General features: G+C 42.3%; 1 protein-coding gene across 4 annotated transcripts in view; it reads right to left on the bottom strand.

The window, feature by feature from the left end:
- LCP1 (lymphocyte cytosolic protein 1) overlaps positions 1–22,157 on the bottom strand; it is a 50,915-nt gene that overhangs the window by 8,837 nt on the left and 19,921 nt on the right. The window contains exons 1-9 of one of the 4 annotated variants that reach the window (XM_071448405.1): positions 21,575–21,707; positions 12,081–12,170; positions 9,982–10,133; positions 9,149–9,278; positions 8,042–8,174; positions 7,371–7,452; positions 5,140–5,305; positions 1,929–2,071; positions 243–269 (exon numbers count right to left, since the gene is read on the bottom strand). In XM_071448405.1, coding sequence (XP_071304506.1) covers positions 243–269; positions 1,929–2,071; positions 5,140–5,305; positions 7,371–7,452; positions 8,042–8,174; positions 9,149–9,278; positions 9,982–10,133; positions 12,081–12,147 — 900 coding nt within the window. In that variant the 5' untranslated portion in view covers positions 12,148–12,170; positions 21,575–21,707. Of the gene's footprint in view, positions 1–242; positions 270–1,928; positions 2,072–5,139; positions 5,306–7,370; positions 7,453–8,041; positions 8,175–9,148; positions 9,279–9,981; positions 10,134–12,080; positions 12,171–21,574; positions 21,708–22,157 lie in introns of those variants that run through there. The other 3 variants (XM_071448407.1, XM_071448406.1, XM_071448408.1) reach the window with 3 other exon arrangements.

Here is a 22,157-nt window from a genome sequence, read left to right as displayed (position 1 = left end):
CATCGATCATTGGGCTACACAATTAAATTAATTAAGCTGGAAGCACTTAGCAATTCCTACTTTATGCTGTGTTTGCCAGATCTATTTCTCCCCTTCTCCAGCACAATATATATGTGCTGGAGAATACCCAACACATGAGACAAGAACACTGTGTGTGGAACTCACAGAAAGGGCAGCAACAACAAAATGATATCAGAATTCACTTAATCTGAAGGTAAAATTAGAGGTAAGAAAATGCATACCTTTATAATGCTGTAGAAGTCAGGCTGCTGAGCATTTAATAAAAGAAAATGCAGAAGGAGAAAGCAGATGTTTAAAGTGGATTTCAAAGCAAGACTGGAACAGTTGTGGAAGAGAAGGCATAGTTTTCAAGGACAAAAGTTAACACTGACAACAATATCAGCATTTTTCAGGCAAAAGGGCAAGAACAAGACAAGGGTTTATCATGTTGTGTCTTTAATCTTTTGTGAAATACAACGCTGCTTCCATATGTGGAAAATATTAATTCACTTCAAAAAGAGCTCAAAGAACTGAAAATAAAGCTACATTTTAATGTCTAGGGACTTGACTAACTAACCCAACTGATGCTCTTCAAAATATTAAGCAGACTACCTGAATTATTTTAAATATTTTACATCTGTATTACTATGTACTGTAATTATGAAGTGGTTATTTACAACAGAAGTGAGGTGGGGAGACAGACTTAGTTAGAGAATGTCTGTAAACACTGAAATCTTGTAAATATGTGTCTTTTTTTCCAACTGTAAACACCAGAATTGTGATTTAGCTTTCAGTTGTAGATAAGATTTAATCAGCTGAACCATAGTCTTTTTGGCCAGCACACAGAAAGATGGGAAAGACTCCATTCCCTTCCCTTTTCATGGATATTCTCCAGTCACCTCCACCAGTCAACCAAAAATCTGTTACAATAAATATTGCATTATCAGATGTGACTCTCTACCCCTCCTGTTGCCTTCCCTGGTGTTTTTTTTTTTCTGTATTTCAATAAAATGCTTGTGCTTATGTTTCAGTCCCTAGTGAAGCCTATGACCAGGTACCTCAGGAGCTGGATTTTTCCCAAGCTATTCTGGGAGCAGGGAAGTCAGGTGAGGTTGGTGTGCTGGCCAGCCCCTGGCTTTCTTGTAAGCCAGCTCAGATATCCTCCCTTATACAGCCTCTACAGATCTGGAATGCTGTCTGGGACTCACACTGGGTTTTAGTGTCTGAAATTAATCAGTGGGAACCACTCAGGTTCTGCTACATCTGTCTGGGTACAACTAAAGTCCTAAAGAGAAAGCTCTGCTGAAATCTGCACCCACAAGCCCAAGAGGTTCTGAGTATATGAAATAATACTGCCTAGACTACAGACACCCACCCTTGCAAGTGTCTCCCTGTCTAGCTGTAGTATTCCCAATAGTCCCAGTGAATTAAAACTCACAGAAAACTGCATTCAGGGCTATAGCAAATGTTGGGACAGAGGAGCACATAGCCTAGGTGAAGGAAAGATCAAGTGGGGGAACTGGAAATGCCCAATCATCTTTCTCTACATGCTTGAGTAAGGTCCAGGCTTTTCTAAACAAAAGCCAGGTCAAGAGTAATTTAGGGAGATTCAGAAAGGAGGTGAGAAATAGAGGTAAGGAGCTGAAAATACAGCATCTAATGCCCTGTCCAGAGCCAGCAGCCATTCCTTTCCCAGGCATCTGGTGTGCAGGAGCTGGCAGTGATAACTGGGAGGTCACGAGGAAGAGGAGGAATACTACTGAGTGCAAAGGTAAACCCCAATGAAAGCATTTTATGTACCCAGCTCCATGTGCTTGACAGAGCAGTCTCAGCTCCTTGGAGTGTTTCAGTGCACAGTCCCTGTGTGGAGGCTAGGAATTTGGGTGTAGGGCTGCTGTTTTGTTTTTGTTGGTCAGTATTTCTCATACCTTGATGTCTGAGCTGAAGTTGTTGACTTTGTTGCATCCTGCATTTTCCAGGTGATAGTTTGCCCATCTCAACAGCAGGTCCTCTGGGGACAATTTCATCAGATCCTCCAGGCTCTCTCCTTCCCTCAGAAGAGCAATCAAGGCTAAGCAGGAAAAAAAAAATAAAATTATATGAATACTTGTCGAAGAAAATGTATAACTGTTTTCTCTCTTTCACATTTTCCTACCCTAGTTTGTAAAATGTGAGTTGTCAAAATATTGCCAAAATTCAAGCTGGGTTAGCATGACAGAAGATGTAAACAGAAAAAGGGTCTCATCAATAAAATGATTCCAAGGTTGCAATTTGTGTATCTAGTAGTGGATCATATACAAGTGGAAGACAATTTCAGTGTGGTCTAAGAACTGCCCATGAGTATAAAGGTCTTGTCAACCCTCCCTACAATGAGCAGGGACATCTTCAACTAAATCAGTTTGCTCAGAGCCTCATTTGACACGACTTTAAATGTTTTCGGGAATCCTTCACCTCTCTGGGCAACCTCTGCCAGTGTTTCACCACCTTCATTGCAAAAAACTCCTTCCTCATATCCAGTCTAAATCTACCCTCTTTTGTTTAAAACTATTACCCCTTTTGCTATTGCAACAGGCCCCACTGAAAATTTTGTCATCGTCTTTCTCATAAGCCCCTTCAGGTGTTGGAGGCTGCACTAAGATCTCCCTGGAACCTTCTCTTCTACAGGCTGAACAATCTCAGCTCCCTTAGCCCACCTTCACAGGAGTGCCCCAGCACCCTGAGCCTTTCTGTGGCCTTCCTCTGGACCCACTCCAACAGGTCCAAGTCTTTCCTGTGCTGAGAAGTGCAGAGCTGGATGCAGTGATGCTGAGCACAGGGGTAAGCTTGGAATGAAAATATGAACACAGGCTTTTTGCAGCTTAGATAGAAGAAATCTCAGTGACCTTCATACTGAAACTGGATTCACTCAGGCACTCTGGAATACTTGCACATGACCTCATGGGCTTGTGGGACAATAGGGCTAATTCATCTGTCAGTTGAGGAGATACCCTATTTACACAGAAAAATTGATATTATGTTCACAAGAGGAGGAACAGGCAGGATGGGAGGATTGACCCTTGAAACCTTGGACCATGAAAGGCTGTAGAACTAGTTTTGCAAAGAAGAACTAACATGGAAACTAATTATTAATGCGATAAAAAAAGAGTGTGTTACATTGCTCTGATTTTCTTCCAGTATCTTTTGTCAGACCTTGAAAGAATTATGGGTTGGCTACATAAAGGAAACAGTGGAGACATACCATAACTGGAGTTACACAGATAATTTGATATAGGGTGCAATGGGGACTAGAGGGGGATAATAGAAGCATTTGAAAATAAACAGAGGATTTTATGAAGAAAACAGTGTTGACACTGCCAGAAGGCTGGAAGAAGGATTCTTGTGGAGTTGACTGTGGATTGATTTTTGGATTAATGCTTTCTCATTTTTTTTGCATCAATTATCTTGGCACAAATACTTACAACATGCTAAAAACGTGAAGATGGTAGTCAATAGGTGGCATAGTCAATACAGAGGATGATCAGGAAACCAGACAGAACGAACTAGATGACAGTAATAAAAATGGAATGCAATTTAATAGTGCCATGTTCAAAGACCTTCTCTGGGGAATTAATATGAATAACTGCTATTAGCTAAAAGCTTATATGAACGAAGGATGAGAACCTGAGTGGATTAGATGTCTTCTAAGCTACTCTGAGCCACCATTTGATACGACATGGGGAAAATCCAACATGATATTAAGTGCATCCCAGATAATTCCCATAGAGGTTGGGATGTATTACTGCCTTGATATCATGTGCTCATGAAAGTTCATTGGAAATACAGGGTCTCATGTTCAAGAAAGGGGAGTTTTACCTGAAACAGCTGCAGAAAAGGGCTATGAGGGAAAGAGAACCTGAAAAAATCAGAATTTTCTTGGCTTGTCTAGCCTTAGATGAAGTCTTAGATGAGAAGTGAAGGAGAAAATACCAGAAAGGAAAAAAACAGCAAATCAGCAGGGCAAGGCTACCTACAAAGGAATGGGACCTGGTGGCTCTGGCAATGAAAGGGACAGAAATGTGAAAGGGTCAAGGCAATGAAGGTAACACCTGCACAGGAACTGGAGGAAAGAAGTGTCACTGTTGGGTGAGGGACTGTCCAGAGGCAAGGGGAACAAAGCAACGAGATGAGGTGCTGTGTGGACTGCAGGTACACCCACAGCCTTCATGATGAAGCTACTTCATGGAGAATTTTGGCATTGGTGAGATACACCTGGAATGCTGGGTCCAGTTTCTGGCTCCCCAGTATAAAAGAGACATTGACAAACTGAAGCGAGTTTAGTGGAAGGACACAAAAAATGTTTGGATGGAAGTTTGTGATATAAGGGAAGAGGATGAGAAAACTGGGTCTATTTAGCCTGAAAAGAGGTTTGAGAGGGGAGCAAGTATTGTCTTCAACCATTATAGAGGGGCCAGATCTGCACTTTTCCAGTATGCCCAGGAAAAGGATGAGGAGCTGTGGACACAAGGTATCAGAAGGGAAATGCCAACTAGATTCTAACTAGAAAAAAAAAAATCACAGCAAGAGTGGTTGGGCTCTGGAACAGGCTGCCCAGAAAACACAGGAAAAGGCCCTGAGCTACCTCCTCTGACATAAAGATGTTATACTTAAGATGTTGTACTGCTGAAAGCAAGTGGCTGGATGGCTGAGTCAGATCTCCAAGGTGCAGCTCCACAGGTTCCTTCCAGCCTAAATTATTCTGATTCTCTAACTATGATTTCACAAAGAAAGATGTTTGGCAATCAAGAGCAAGGAGTCAAGCTTCCTGAATGCAGATTTGCTTATCCCAGATTTAGCACCAATACACCAATATACTTGGATGCAGACCACTGTTCAGAGTCTTTTCATGCTGATTGGGTCAGGATGCAGACCACCATCCTGACACAATGAGCATGAAAAGGCTCTGAACACACAACTCTGCAGAAAGCCTTGGACTTCTGAGTGCTGAAGCTTGTGAAAAGCAAGGAAAGTTACACCAGTCAAGAAAAGAGACAACGAATACTTGAAGAAAAAAATTAAAATCCAGTTGTTTTTTTTAATAGCTTTATCCTAAAGACTCTGCAGTGATGACAGTGGGGCACTGAAAGGAAGAGCCATACATACCTTCATTCCTGCTGATCTCTATGTCAGCAAAGAGTCCAATTTTGATGACTTGCCATAAAAGACCCAGAACCAGGTAAGGTTTCCCTTCTTTTAAGTCTTCAGCTCCAATGTTAACAACATGGCACCCAATGGCTGAAGCAGAGTTCAGGGCCAGGTTCAGATTTTCCTAGGGGAAGATGAGAACTTTTGAATGATGCAGAACTTGAGAGCTGAGACTACAGGAAGGGAGCACAGCTAAAATGAATGAAATCTGCAGGCAGCTTCACTGCAAATACATTTAAGCACACAGAACCATGTCTTTCCTGAGGCAGTGCTCCAGGTGGGTACTCTGGGCGCTCACCAGAGGGGAATACAAGGACAGAATCACTTCCCATGACCTGCTGGCCACAGTTCTTTTGATGCAGCCCAGGACACATGTCTGGCCACAGGGGCAGGGGAATGCAGACTCTCCTGGGGAATTACAGACAGATTCTGGGTCTCAACACAAAGACAGAAAGGACCTCATTTTGGCAGAGGTGGCAAATGTCAGATCAGAAGGCACTGGAGCTCAGAGCATACAGCTACATTCACAGTGATGTCCTGGCTCAATGCTGGTTACCCAGGCCAGGCTCTCCCCAGGGCCAATGCTCGAGCTCATTCTCAAGTACAGATGTAGCTTCAGCATGGGGCAAACTCTTCTCTGCTCAGTCCTGCACACGGGGAGGAGGAAAGGAGCTACAGCCCCATCAACTGGCAGATATTCCAGGCTCTCCTCTCCCTAAGCAGTCGGCAAAAGCCCTGATACCTAGGATACAAGTAAGCTGCTAGCTGGCAGTGTTTGCAAAGAACACACTGTCCCAGGAATCAGTATGAATCAACCTGATGAGTTTTTAGCCTTACAGTCCAGCCAAGGTCAGAACTGGTAATATCTGGACATTTTCTTTTTGAACTTTGGAGTATGGACTCCTGGTTTGGGAGTGTGCAGAGGAAGCTGAGGGATTCAGTGATTCACAATGACAGGCAGAAATAAAAGTGATATTTCAGGAACATTATGTTCCTTTGCCATTTCCTGTCCATTTAAAATAAAGGGAATAAGAAAGTCTGATCCTCAGGTCTACAGTATACAAAAAGGTGCTTTGTAAACAGAGGGCAAGTGAGGCAGGCAAAGAAGCCTGGAAAATATAATTTATCACACAGCTTTGCAGTTTTTCACATGAATTTCAGCACTGCTATCATGACAGGGAGATCTGATTAGATACAAAATGCAGAGAGAGACATAGTGTAAATTCTCATAAGCTAGAAAAATTGGACCACTTCAAATTAATTGCCTATTCTCCAACAGACAGCTGTAAAAGGGTTAAGTTAAAGTGGAAGCTATATTGATCAAATCATGTCTACATGTGACAGGGATTGATCTGAGCTGCATCATTAAGTTATGCTGCTGACCAAAATGATTAGAACTGAAAAACGAGGTATACAGCATAAAAATCCAATTTAATGGCTTCTGAGCTTACTTGAGTCTGGCTAATGTTCCATCAAATCAGAGTAGCTGAGGGCTAAACTGGGTTAGGTTCATATGTGTTCCATATATCTAGTTATACTCTGTACCAGGTACATAGATGTTGTTCATATAAAAATATCTCTCTACATACTGCTGTGTGAGAAACACAATAAACTTTAAGTAGTGAAAATTAACACCCTTTTAGTCCATTCAAACAATCATCTATATGTACATGTGATAGAAATAAAGGAGGGATTCAGTATTCAAGGTGAAATACTGGCTTGTAAAAGGCATGCAACAGCAATGGTCTGATTCCAGGCATGTTGCACTGGTACTGCCAGAGTCACAGTTAATATTCTGGTGAGGACATCAGACTGCAACAACAGCAGTTGTGATTTCAGGTCCATTGTCATGTCTTAAAAAGAAGGATTCAGCCTTCTGAGAGATACTCCAACTGCAACTGGTCACTGTATTATCTCTGTATTATTCATTCATATGGCATCTACCACAAAAACATCTAAAGCTCTCATCTGGTGAATATTATTTGTTGTGTTTGGTCAGTCAGGTTGCTCATACGTGTGGAAAGAAATGTGAATATAATTCTTTATATTTTTATGACATGGATCTGAGCATCTCACTGTGCCAGAAACAACTTTGCCTGACTGTGTTGGGCAGAACCAGCCTTTCCTCCAAGTGATTACACAAAAGCATCATAAGGGGAAAAGCAAAGGATTTTGTTGTGTTTAAGTACCTGTATTGTGAAGGGTGTGAGTTTCTTTTTGTTGATTGTTCTCTCATCAATGGTATCTGGCACTGAAAAGTTGATCATCTTACTGGAAATAAAATAAAAAAAAACCCCAAGAAATACATTAAGCTATGTGTGCACAAAATACAGGTTCTCTACATTGCAGGACAAATCAAAGAGCTGGAGAGTTACTTAACAAAAACAGATTATCACCCTCTGCTTCTACATATATACACAGAGGCACACACTCAATACTTAAGGAATTATTTTGGGCTACATACAGATTGTACTTAGGTGTGAGGCCAAGAATGCCACAAGGTGAAGTTGTGTAAGAAATTTATTGTGTCAAAAATGTCTGAGAAAGCACTCAGTATTTTGTGCTATTTTGTGTGAAACACCAAAAGTCCTTGGGCAAAAATAAAACCAAGCAGCTCCTTAAATTTCACTTACTTCATCTAATTTTAAGTGTCTAGAGGCAAGGAAAAATTCTCATTAAGCATGAAATATGCTTTATATTTCTGAAGATAAAATAAGCACAAAACCCCTAGTATTATCAAGGCCCTGAGTCTGCAAACGCTCCTGAGCTTAATGTAAATTCAGCAGGTTCACTTTGAACAGAAATGTGAGTTCTTGCAGACTCATGGTTCCCATTTGTGAGAAGGAAAGGTATCATTTACCAAAGCACTATGCCATCACCGACTGCCTGGAAGAGGTCATCTGTCTCTGGATTCATTGGCACCACGTGCTTGCAGTCAGGGTCCTTCTCAAGGGCTTTGTTAATCCAGTTGACAAAGGCATATTTTTCTTCCTCTGTGGACACAACATCAAATCCATCAGTTTGCTGTGCAGTGCCTCTACCACTGTTTTACTGACAAAGGCAGAACTCCTGGGAGAGCCTTTCCCACCGGTGTGACTGATCCACAAAACCCTGCATGGAAGAGGCTCTCAGGAGACCAGCAAAGGAGCTGAGGACAGCAAAGGGCTTGAGCTGGTTAATACTCCCTCAATACCCCTTCCCACTCACTGGGGTTGCCTGGGTCATGAGATCAGGCATATTACAGAGACTGGTAATGAAGTCCATGTTGTTCAAATGCATAGTGCAGATGTTAAGCTCTGCAAGTGGTAATTTGTGCTTTCACTGTCATTAGAATGCAGTGTTGTACCACTCTGCTAAACAGAAACCCCACATAACTTCAAACAATTCTGTATTGCACATTACATCCTCTTCATGTGGAATATCTAGAAAAGCCTGGCCAGGAGTGGGCTCTGACAAAGAGCACTCAGAGGGTAATGGGCAGATGTGCCTGTAGCTCAGCAGGGCTGAAGCACAGCTATCCTGTACCAGCAGCAGCTCACATGGCTCCCAGTAGCTCAGAGGAGGTGGTAGATGGAGTCCTTGGAAGCATCCTCTGTTCTCCCTTCCCCAGAGAGAGCCAGTCCCCCACTCCTGTCCCTGCAGAAGATTGCCAAGGGTAGAACCTCCTCTGCATGGAACTGCTTCCGTGAGGGCTGTGCCCAGCAGGTAACGACAGCAACCAACGTTCAGCTTGGAGAAACAGGCTGGAGGAAAAGCCCTGATGGAGTTGTGCCCTCCATGGGAAAAAGTCAGGAACTATCTGGTTGCAAGGGGAGTTTATAGAATGAGTGCCTGCTAAAATGTGCAGGGAAATGGGTTACCAGCAGTGGGGAAGCTCCCTGGTGAGCAGGGCCAGCAGTGGGCAGGTGTGTGTGCTGCTGCAGCCAGGGCTCACTGGCTGCTGTCAGGGTGGGACAGCTGCACCCACCTGAGTAGGAGTGCTGTGTGCCAGCGCTGGACTGCTCCGACGTGCCACCGATGGCACAGATCCCCTCCTTCTTGTTGATCTGCTTCCGGAATGACTTGGCAACATCATCGCTCTTCAAGTCTCGGAAAATCTTTCAAGCCATGAGAGAGGATTTTAGAATTTTGGAGAATTAAACCAAGCTAAAAGAGTGATCTCTTGGGCCAGGAGACACATTCTCATTGCTTCATGAATAGGGAAGGGCAGCTTTAGTGTTTTCAGTGGGTTTCTGGGTATAATCTGTGTATCATCTGCTGAGGTACAAAAGGATTAAACTCAGCTTTTATGCTTTCAAATCAGGGAACAAAGATCAGCTAGGTAATAAAAAAGGTTACTTTGGAGCACAGCAGTTTGGGTTTGAAGAAACAGCAAGTAAAAATATACTTCTCCAGCCTGAGGGAAATTCCACTATTTTAGCATTTGCCTTTGACCCAGTTCAGACCAGAAAAATAAGTTTTTTGATTAAAAAGTGCCCCATGAAGTTTTCAGTTTTGATCTGCTAACATTTTCTGTAATCATCTAGCCAGAACATCATCTTTTTGCAGTGTATAACTGAAAAACTGTATCTTGCTGCATCAACCAAACTGAACGATATGACATTTATGCAATGAGCAGCTGTATTCACATAACTTGTCCCAGTAAATTGCAGAATTTCTAGTTTGGTTATTTTCTGCTTTCAACTTTTCTGGTGAGGAGACTCATTGGATTAATGAGGTGCCCATGAGAGCCTGTGCTTGTGCCTCTGCTGTGCCCGGGGGATCACCCTGAGTTACTGAAATAAATAACACCTTACTTACTGAAATAAATTCATCAAAACTGATCCTGCCATTCCCCGTGGTTGTCAGACTCTGAATGAGCTCTCTGGCTTTGTATCCTGGGAGAGGGAGATTGGCAGCCTTCAACACCTCTGTTAAATCATTGGTATCAATGAAGCCATTCCCGCTGATATCTGCAAAGATAAAAGCAAACTTTTACATTCTACATCAGCCCAGTGCCATTTCTGCACATAAAGGCTGATGTTGTTTTATCCAAGGAAAGGTACGTTATATACAAAGATTTGTTGTCTTGAAATCTGGTATTTTCAATTGCTTTGGTGTTATTCACACTCAAGAAATAATTACAATCACTTTTTAACAAAGAAAAACTCACAGTGATGAATTTATATGTTTAGACATATAAATATCTTAACAAAGCTAGGTTTAAATGGATATAATTACTATTCCAAGGTTTACACACTGACAAATGTGATCTACAGAGGAAGCATCCCGTCCACAGAACAGCTAAAGAAAATAAAGTTGACACAATACACATATGCACTTATCCATAGATATAATTTGTGATTTTGGCCTGTTTTCTGGATCTAATTACATCAGAAGTAGGCTGGAACTGCATATGGTCATCCTCAAAATAAAAACTTCTGTGTTTCTCTGTGATGGTGCTAACATGAATGCTCCTGCTGAGCTTCCTGCAAATATTTGCTAGAGAAGATCACCAATACAGGATAGTATTTGATGAGAAGATCACCAATACAGGTTCATAGTCCTTTAATCTCCACTTAGTGAAAAACTCCACAGATAAAAAGCAAACTGAGCTTATTCCGTGGAGAGTTTCTGTTAAAAAACTGTGGTTATGACACAGATATATATATATCTATATATATAGATATATATAGTTATATGGTGTGTATATATATACACATGTATGCGTGTATATATATATATATATAGATATAGATATAGTTATTTACATTTGGCTTTTAAGTATCTGTGTCTTTCTTTTTCTGCTGGCTTCTTTTCTCCATCCCGGAGGCTGAGGTGATTTCAGAGCAGTGTGAGCTGACTTCCTGCATAGGAAGTTGCAATTTGAGTCACATGCTGCAAAAAGACACTCAGCTCTCAGCATCAGTAGCAGGATTAACAAGGATTGCAAAGAGCATCCCATCCATCTCACCATGGCATTCAACAAAAGGATCTGGACTTGGAGAGGGAAATGTCTGGGAGAGGAATGAGAGCTTCCTTCCAGCCTTTGAGGGAGCAACCAGATGTAGTGGAAGGTGTTCCTGCCATGGCTATGGGGTGGGAACTAGATAATCTTTAAGGTCCCTTCCAAGCCAAACCATGCTAGGATTCTGTGATTTGCCTTCTCAGGGCATTGGGTGTATGGGATATTTAGAGGGACCAGATTTTTAAGATTGCCAGACTAGACTGTTGTGTGCTCAGAAATCAACCAACCACCACCTGAATCAGCACAGACAGCTGATGAGTGCATAATCCAGTGAGGCTGATAGGAGTTAAGTGAGCTGTGAGAAATTCTGTCTTTTCTCTTTTTTTTTCTCTTTTCTGAGAATTTGGGTAGACAGTGATGGGTCTGTGTGACTTTAAAGAAGACAAATCAGATGAGATGTCAAAGGTTTGGAAAGAAAACACACAGTAGAAAGGGCTTGAAAGGTCATTGTGAAGGGATTACAAATTTTTTATCCATCTGCATATTTGTCCTCTCCACACTCTTCCTTCCCATAGGGAATACTCAATTAACATTAAAATAAGACCTTTTTGTCTTCCAAATAATTTGTTGTGAATAAACAATATTCTTGGGAAGACACTTGAGAATATTTCCAACATGGTTTGCTGTACAGCTTTTGAGGTTTTTTTTTTAAATCCTGCTGGAGCCCCAACACCCCCCTGTGTAGGAGGCCAGTGCTCTGCAGTGAGCTGATGTGGTTTCATCTGGGAGGCCTAGAGTGGCAGGAAAAGGGCTTTCTGTGGGTGATGTGTGATCAGTGCTGGAACTGATCACACAAAACTCCATTTCCTCACAGCTGGTCAGTCAGACCATGAGAAAAGAGCCGGCCACAGGTTCACACTTCAGCAGCGCCTTTGCTGCTGGCTGCACTCACCAACTTTGCTGAAGGCCTCCCGCAGCTCTGCCATCTCCTCCTCGGAGAAGTGCCCTGTTGATGCCATCCTGACTTCTGTGAGGGGCAGGTCTGCAAGGAGAACACACTTGTTTCATTTGGTGCTTTATGGGTTTGCAGCTGTGATGAAACAGAGAGAGGTTTTCACTTGGCTCTTCAAAGCTTTGGAGCAGCTCGCCATAGCTGAAAACCCAGCTCCTCTCTGTATCCTGAAATCAAGTGAAGGGATAAAATCCTGTGTAGATGAGATACAATTCCATGTCCCTCCTGTTGTTTTGCCAGGCCCTGCTCAAAATTACAACAATTTTATTTCTACTAATTAACTGGAATTAAATCCTACCTCTGCTGACTTTCATTTCTCATGGAGAAAATGGACTAAATGGTGCTGGTTCTTGTTATTCCCCCTTGGAAACACAATTATCCAGTCATTTCTTCAACAGTGCTCGCAGAGAAGCAGCCCTGGGTGCTTCCCAGGGCTCTGGGATGGAGCCAGAACCTCAGGGGACATTTGCACCACTTACCTTTGGGTACCTAATGAGGAGGCTGCTCACCCTGACAAGGTGGAGGGATTGAGAGAAACTCCTTCATAAGGTGCTCAGAGCACCAGGTCTGGCTTCCCAAAAGTCAGCTACTTCTCTCCCTGGATATGTGGGAGTTCAAGTACTTTCCTCCCAAGGTGCCTAAGTTAGTGCCTGAGGCTGGATGGCTTTAGGAATGTGTGGCCAGAAGGAGTTTTCCTGCCTTTCCTCTCATCAAAGATATAAAACAGGAGCAAGGATTAGACTTTCACTTTACAGGCACTTTCCTTAATAACCAGGAAGGGAAAGTTCACTTTCTTTTATGGCATCATTACGTACACTGCCAGAAGATGCACATTATCCCCATCTGCTTTTTCAGATGGGGATAATGTCCCCATCTGTCCTACTGTCCCTTGAATATATTCATGAGGAAACTATTCAGGAGACAGACTATCTATTATTCTATATTTGTGAGAATGACTATAGTGTCCTATGTCTCTTTAAGTATTAATTAACCAAACAACTATTTAAATAGAATGAAATGGAAACCTGAGTTGATCCTGGGAAGTGGTTGCTGTAGATACAGTAATCAAATGAGAGGAAAAAAATCAGAAATATGCCATTCCAAAATTAAAATTCACACTGCATAATTAAAAAAAAAAAAAAAAAACAAAAAAACAAAATAAACCCAAAACCTAGATTTGCAATTTGTGTAAAAACACAGAGTTATTTACAGCCTATTTGGGCTTCAGAGTCAATGCTCTGCAGAACTCATGCATTGATTCCTTGTGTCTGTGAAAACCACTATGGACACAACTTTGAAATAGCCCAAAAGCAACTCATGTGGTTAACTTCTTGTCTGCTGCCTCCCAGTAGCATCCTGCATCCTTTTCCTGCCTAATCACTGTGGTTTTAGGATGAGGACAGCAATAAAAAAATCTGTTCATTCACTCCGACCTTGATAACTAGAGAAGTGCAGCAGAATCCATGATGCCATTGCTCTTGCAGTGGGTTCTAACCACCATACTTTCAAGGACTACCTTTCAAAAACCCCTATGATCCACTTGCAACGTGGGTTATCTATGTTAGGGTAAAATCAGATCTATGCTCTTCCCCTGGTCCGTCCTGGTATCTTTCCTGCCTCTGATTCCTCACTGCCAATCTTTTTCTGTTGCCTGCTGTGTGTTTTTACAAATTGTGGGTTAACTAAAATGCAGCTGGCCACATGAAAACCTTACACTATCAGCCAGAAAGTCCATATTCCATGGCAAGGTCATTCCTTCTAGTCCACTCACTTGATCAAGCAAAGTAATTCGCAACACAGCTTTAAATGAAGCATGAAGATTGTTCTAGGCTTAAGAGGTAGGAAACACTACAGGCTTTTGCCTCTAACATTACTTTTGCAAAGTAACTTTGAGAAAAAAATATCACCAACATGAAATGGCCTCTTCCAGGAAGTCATGACCTCTGATATGCAATTAAGTAATCTGTTGAACACAGAGAATCCTATTAGAAGTACATATGTTTACATATGTGGACATTTATACCAATTAGAGGATGAAAGGCTTTGCTGTAATGACCCCTTTTGACTTCTTTAGGTCAGCATTACCACTGTTGTGAAGGTAACTACACCTAGGTGAGCAATCAGATTCATCTCAGGTGCACACCAAGAACAAGGACTGGTTCTCCATCACCTGCAGGGTGGCTCTCCTCAGGTGACAGAAGGATGATCACTGCCTGCTCCAACACATAACTGAGCTTCTCCCACAGATTCGCCCTCACAGCACCTCTTGACTTCAGCCTGTCAGTTCCAGTGGGTGTTGCTAATTAATACCCCACTGTGGTTTCCTAACAGTGAGATTCAGAAAGGCACCAGAATTTTCAGATTTAAAGGCTTCAGAGTTATTCCCAACAAAAAATCACTGTCACTTTTTAAATTGTTCAAGTAGGAAAAACAAAACATAAGGAAATCAAGTGAAGGAAAGTCCAGAGCTTCAGCAACACACAGCAAAAAAAGGAGAAAATCCCCTTTCAAAAAGCCACCTTCCAGTATTTAAAATGCTTATTTTGCTTAAATCATTAAATGGTAATATTGAGGCACAGAGAGGTGTAAAATGTGTCTGGATAGTAGTAGAAGAGGTCAGGCCCAATATTTTTTACTGATTTAACCAGCCAAGAGCAGAGCCACATGCTTCTAGAGTTCGACCTCTTTCAGCACTTCACCATCTCCCATGCAAACTGAAAATACTTCGGGCATCCCATCAAGAGGGCATCCAACAATCCTGAGTGAATAGTCCAATCACTGGTAACTCACAAGCACACAGTACACTGCTCCACTCCAAACTGTTTGCAAAATCAGTATGACCAGGCAAATGCAGAGAAAAAATGCAGAGGGTGATACAAGAGGAAAGGAGAATATGTGGATGAGCAACGATGATGAGCAATGTGAACAAGTTGAAAGAGCTCCTTTGGGGGGAACATTTGTTGAGAAGCCACCTGAGGAAGGAGCAAAGGGAAAACCAGCTGGTGAGAACCAGGCAATGGCTTTGAGCAAAGTGATGGATGGCCAGAAGCAAAGAGAAAAGCTGGGCAGGGGAGAGGTTTGGCAAGACAGAGGGCAGTTTGGTGTAGACTGAAGACAAACAGCTTAGCTGTCAGCACAGATGAGATATTGAAGATCAGGAGCAGCTGGGAGGAAGAATCTTGAACTCGGTGTGATGGAAGATCAGTGAAAGAGCTGAAGTGTCTCAGGGAGAATGAGGTGAAAGTCAGCACGTGCTTAGATGCTGAGGCAGTATGCTGAGATGAGGAAGACACCTCCCTGGGTCAGTGCAAGAAAGGCACTGGAACTGCCAACAAGAAACAAATGGAAGGTAATAAACATTCAGAAGGTAAATAGAAAACTCCCTGAGACAGTCTGAGATTCAGATGGCTTCAGGACATCCGGATTACAACATTGCCTGGAAGCAACACTTCTTCCTAGTTTGGCAAGCTGCATAAACCCACTATTGCAAAAGCAAAACAAAGTTGTGCAATTACACTCTTTCCTCCTCAGAAGACTGCTGAGTTACCAGTTGGTGTAAAAAAGGGAAGAGGTTCTCACCTAAGCTGCTGAGAATACAAGCAAACTGGTACCAAAAGAGCCTCTAGCAAAGCACTCCCTTCCCTGCCATCATTTCCAAACCAATATGTCACAGCCATGCCCTAAAAGCTTCCTTTTATTTGACCTTATCCTCAGAAGAACCTATGACCACACTGATGTTTTAAGAGATCTAATAACAAACTATTTTTGGACTGGAATATAAAGGAAGAACTAAAATAATCTTAAACCTGAACATAATTGCTAAATTGAAACACAGGGATATTGATGTTCTTTCATTTTCTTTTCGATTTTGAAGCCATTCTAAGAGGAGCTGCCTGGTTATGCATTGCTTGGCAAAGTGTACATCCACCATGCACTATAAATAATAAATGGCAAAGCCATTAAAATGTCAAGGTTTCCAAGACTTGTATTAAATGGTTACCTTGTTTGATACTTTTCTCCACTGCTCTGGTGTTTAAGCTTTGTTGCAAGCAAGACAATGAAAACCTTGAAGACATGAAATGGCACTTCATAGATAGACATGAAGTTGTACCTTTCCCCAAAGCAAAAAAGCACATTTCATGGGACAACATTGTCCTTCACAAACATGTTTAGTCAGGAACAACTTAACTGTGAATTTAGTTTCAAGAAAGTCAAAGACACTACTAAAATTTACTCACTTTCTACCATCAGGGCTTTGCTTTGTGTTAAGGCACTGGTACTTTGCTAATTATATGATAACTTGTCTGGCTGTTGGAGAGGGGCATGACACATGTTCCCGGCATATATAAATTTCCTGCTATCTTCTCTTCAAACTTGCTTATTTTTTCTGAAATTGATGAAATAAGAGTGGCTGTTGCAAAACAGCTGTCAGCTGTTTCATGGGGCAATGTGAGACTGTCCCCCTGCACACACAAAACTCTTCACTTTGCCAGAGCTCATAGCTCTAGCTCCTTTTCTCTTTCTTTTCTCACTCACAAATTCAATTTCCAACATCCAGCTTTCTGTAAGGGCTGGGGAATACTTCCCCAGCTCTCTTCTGCAATAGACTTTCCCTCCCAGCTCACATCAAAGAGGCAGCCCCAGCAATCCTCCTCCAAGGCCCAGCCTGCCCTGGATCATGCCACCAGCGGGGAGGATTGAGAGAAGAGTCCTTAGAATTGTGCAGAAACTCTCGTGACAGATCTGAAGCATCCTGAAGGCCAGAAAAGTACAAGGCAAAACAAGAGTATCTCAGACATATTCAATATTTGTCCCACATTTATTGCACCTTTGGATGCCTGCCTATTCCTGGTCACTCTTCAGAATATCCCTGATAGGATATTCCTCCTCAGAAATATTTCCCTCTACCTTTCTCTCATAAGTCCACACACAAGTCCATATACCCATATGCATTTCTGTTCAAATTATTTGTCTCAGCTGATTTCCTACAGTGTGGAGGGCTGAGGAGGAGACAAGAGAAGATTTTTGAGCTAGGTTCTGATTCTTTCCTCCTGGAGACAAGTTTTTGCCATTTTCATTGTCACTAAAGGGTGACAAAAAGATAAACTATACAGTAGATCTCATGTTGAAAGAAGAATCAAGGTGACAAAACTACAGCAGTGTGGCCTAGAAGTTCCTTAATTTTCAAGTTTCATCTTGTGCTCATCAGCAAAAACCTTCAACTAAAACACAGCAGGCAAAGCCATCTTGTTGGCCATCAGCCAAACATGTTCTTTAGCATAATCCAGAATAGCTCATCTCTCAATTAAACTTCAGTCTCAGCATATTTGCTACTCTCATGCTTTTCTCCTACATATTTATTATTAGCTGTTATTTCTCTTACAGTTCTGATCAAAATAATGTACTTACATCCCTGCACCAGCAGGGTGATCCATACTGCACCCACAGCAAAATAGGATAGCAGCTTTAATGCTGAATTAAAGTGAGCTGCCAGTGATCATTCACAGTGATAGCTCGGGGTACCCAGCCTCCTTAGACAAACAAACAATCCCAGCGATGTCCTTTATTCTTGTTTGGTGTCACAGCTTCCAAGCAGACTGAGGGGATTTTTTTTTTTTTTGTGACAGCCTTTTTTCTGCTCGTCATGTAAGATGAAAACCAGAGTTCATATCTCTCTTCCACGCTGGTGAGTAACTCAGACAGCTGCTCACCATGGCTGACAATATCAGCAAACACAAACACCTTTGGAACCACATGCCAATTGGACACATGTCTTACACAAAGACTTTGAAAATCATTTATGAAGCACAAACTGCAACATTTTCAAACACATGAAGTTCACTAAAAAAAGTTGTTTTTTTATGTTATGCATGTTGGGCTGTGACAGTTTCCCTACTGAAATAACTACAGATAAATAAGAGTATTTTTTAAAAATTTCCTCAGGGATGCTGAGCTAAATTTTAAATCCTAAAGTAGACAGAAACATCCTTTGCTCTGTTAACAATGGGTAACTTGGATCACAGTACCTTCAGTTTGGGTGGCATCTTGCTGTTTAAATCAGAGAGGAGTCTTTCTGAAGATATGGCAAATACCTCCTCCCTAGTACATTATAAAGATTCATGATCTAGCCCACAATAAATGACAGTCTTCACCTCAAAGGTTTTTTAAAAGACTGGTGTCTGCAACAGCAAATCTTGCCATGTATTTAGGCACTGGGATTATTAAGATGTTGCACTTCATATGTTTTTTTTCCTTATACAATTTGAAAAAAAATACCGAGAAAAATACATTTATCACTGTTCAGAAGGAATACAGCAATGCCCATGAGTTATTTGTTAATGTTCCATTTCATAAAGGACCTCATTTGTCAGTGTGATGCCCAAGTCCTAAATCAAATACTGATCAACAGTAGGGAAGGGAAGGGAAAATCCACAGGGTCTGGAAAGAGATGGAGATCAGTGGCAGATGGACTCAGTGGCAGGAAGGGCTAATCCTTCAAGGAAATTAAGACATTCAAAAAGCAGAGCTCTGAACCTAAAAATACTCTCCTTATGTGTCTTGTATCTGTCAGATACATCCTACTAGGGAGACAGCATTGAGGTGCATATTATTTTTCAGAGTCTGTAGCATTTTTCTTAAAAAAAAAATAAAATTGATCCAGTACCCTGCATTTCTTGTTGGGTCACTTATCTTTCTCATCTCTTTATCAACACAGACTAGCTAGCTTTAAAGTGAGAACATTTTTCCATAGATAAAGGAACATTTTGATTCTCAAACTGACAGTTTCAGTCATTCAACAGGTGTCCCACTCAGCATGGAAAGCCCTGTCACACCCAGTTCCATCTTCACTAACAAAGGTGGGAGAAGATGAGAGCATCTGCAGGGTCTGCTTTGGATATAGGTATGAGAATCTATCCCAGCACAGCTGGGGTGGTAGATGGGCATAAAACCTTGGAGAGACAGACAGAATCTTTTCTTCCTATTCCTGTGTGCTTCAGCCTGAGGGTGAGTGGTCAGGTCATGAAGTAGTGACCCAAATGTGCTGTGGAAGCCTGGTAACTGATGCAAGAGAGGAGACAGCCTCTGCTTCCAGTTCATTTGCAGGAAAACAGTTCCTCTGTGCATGGAAAATATTAAAAATATGTTCCAGCTGTAAAAAGGAGGTTTTTAGATACAAACACATATTTGCATTTGCCTGGTTCCACAAGGATTTATGAATCTGCTGCTGTCTCTCCCAGGCCAGGAGTTGAATTCTGTCCTCAGTTTTGCAGGACACCTCAGTGATTCCAGCAGTAACCAGGCCCTTCCACCCACAAAAACAGACCAGAAAAAGAAAAACACATCTTAACAAAGCCCTCCTTAGAGCTGTGCTGTTGCTTGGACCCCTATCCTGTGACAGTGCTGTGCTGGGAGCTGTGCTGAGAGTGTGCAGTGGGGAACTCAAGCAGCACCTGGAGCAGCAGAAGGCACAGTCCTCCTGCTCCCCTTTCCTCTGAAGAATGATTTGGCTTTATGGCATGGACCCCAAGCCTGGACATGCCTCGCACATGCCACTCTCCTCTCTCACAGCCTCCATGTCCAGGACACCCTACTTGTTTCATCAAGGGGCAGGAATTTATTTCCCATCCTACAGCTTTCCCCTTGGATAGCTGTGGAAATGCACAGAGCATCCAACAGACCCTTCTGTACTCCATCCTGCAGCACCTAAACACTGTTTCAGATTTTCTCCTAAATATTTTTCATTTTGATAAATACTTTACGTTTTGCATCAGCATTTCACTGGAGTCTGCTGTTTTGCATGAAGGAGCTGGGTATGAAAATGAGCTACACTTCTGAATGCACTTTATTCCCCTGATCTCCCCCATCTCCTTCCTTTCCCTTTACTCAATCACTTCCTAGTTCTTTCATGCCTTATAAAAAACATGTGGTAATGACTTCTACAGTAGGTTCTCTATCAAGATAACTCCATTCCAAGCTACATAGCTGTTTTAAGCTGCTCATGACTGAAATCAGAAAGAAATGGGGTCAAAAAAATTGAGAGCAAAATACAAGACAATGGAGTGTGTTGTAGGTTCTGTGAGTAAGAGAAGAAGAGCAACACCACTAGATTTAAGTACAAACATTTTTATGACCATAATAATATTCAGTCCAAGGAGACACTCTAGTCCAGTTGAAGAAGCAGATTCAAACCCAGTAAGATAACACATCCCTTTTTTGACCTTCAGCTTCTGAGCTAAGTAAATCTGGACCTTACGGTCAGGATGGAAGCAGAAATTCCTGCTCATGTTACCAGCAAGCAGGCAGTACTCCCCAGAGGTACTTCCCAGTCCCTCCTGGCTCTAGCATCACTTCTCAGTGGAGTTTCCCACCACAGAGGGGGTTTCCACATCTCCTGTCTACTCATGAGAGCTTCCCCAGCTCAGGAGGCCAGACTGCTCCTGTGGGCAGGCAAGAGGGGAGGAAGGTGAAACCTGCTGGAGTTCCTCTGCAGGAGGGGTGCCAGAGTGTGATCTGCTTTCAGCAAGGTGGTCAAACCCCATCTGCTGAGCAGCCAGCTGCATTTGCTAGAGATCATCTTCACCTGACACCTGTAGCAGTACAAGATCAGTCAGCCAGCCTGGTTTGAGACTTCAGTTGTGATAACAAAGACCTAAAGTTCCAGTGTTCAAACCAAATCCATGTGCTGAGGGAATCACTATATGACAAAACCAGCAAGGCTACTGCTCTTACAAAGATAGCTAAGCCTGGAGGCTCCTGTTCACAATAGTACCACCTAAAATATCTGTAGACAATCACAACTCTCAATTCATCCAGAGCCTGAGCTGAAACCCCAAAGAAGGCAAGGGACCAGCCTGACCAGATTTACCAGTCAAGATTTAAAAGGTATATAAATATAACATTATATAACGTTAGGACCCCCTCCGCCATGTCACTATTTCAAAAGCAGAAGTTCCTACTGCAATCAGGCTCTAATATGAATCAGTTTTATTTATCCACTGGAAAGTAAAATTACATTTCTAAAAACCTGATATACATGTCCTAACAGCCAGCAGATTACATTGTAAGCACTATGAGCCAAAATACATTATGCTTATGAATCAGTGTTTCTAATCACTGAAATTAAAATTCCCTTCTTACGTGGATCCAGTCTTCAATCTAAATAATAGCTTCTTACTTTATCGTGCCCTTCCAAGCCAATACCAACTCCAAGACTACCATTCTACTCAGCCAAAAGCCACTCTGCCAAATTAAATCTGTCAAACACTTTCCTGAAGGTCAGTAGAATTGCCGTGCACAAAACTACTGGAAAATGCTTCACACTAATACAGAACCTGCTGTTTTTTCATGGCAGCCACAATTTCCTGTGCAGTTAAACTGCTGGGGTTCTCAGTGAGAGCAGCCTGCCAAAAAACCACCAGATGCTGTGATCTTACCTCCTGGGCTCAAGCAGTGGGTCAGAGCAATGAAGAGCTCAGAACTGCAAATCCAACAGAAAGGGCAGAACTTCTGAAAGAAACCAAACCTCTTGCAGGGTGGAGGGACTGCAAAGCAGCTGTCACTGCAGGCAAGGAAACTCTTCCTTTTTTGCAGTGCAACTAGGCAAGCCCACAACTGAGCCCAGAGAGGGAAGTGAGTGGTGACAAAACCCCATAGTGCAATAGATTTTGTCTTTATAAGGAAACAAAGCATGCTGTGGTCTCTACCTCTTCATCTCAGCTCTCCTCCAATAAGGGCTGTGCCGCTTCCTCTCACTGCCTCTCTTGTTCAGGAACACAGGCACACTCAGAACGCTTCCTCTCTTCACTGTAAGGGTGGCCACACTTGAGGCACAGCACAGCAGTGACACCTCACCCACCAGGCAGGGCTGGCTGCCAGGCCAGGCTGGAGCACAGTCACCAGGCATGGAAACTCCTCAGCATCACCATGCAACCTCTGCCAACATCGGACTGCCCTCCCTGGGAAAACTTCTTCCATGCAAGTACTTGGAATTTCCTTTGATGCAGCTTGTGACCTTTT

Source organism: Agelaius tricolor, unplaced genomic scaffold (assembly GCF_023055355.1).
Source record: "Agelaius tricolor isolate 1412-34295 unplaced genomic scaffold, bAgeTri1.0.p SCAF_26, whole genome shotgun sequence".
Taxonomy (NCBI): domain Eukaryota; kingdom Metazoa; phylum Chordata; class Aves; order Passeriformes; family Icteridae; genus Agelaius; species Agelaius tricolor.
This window is presented reverse-complemented; position numbering and strand designations above follow the sequence as displayed.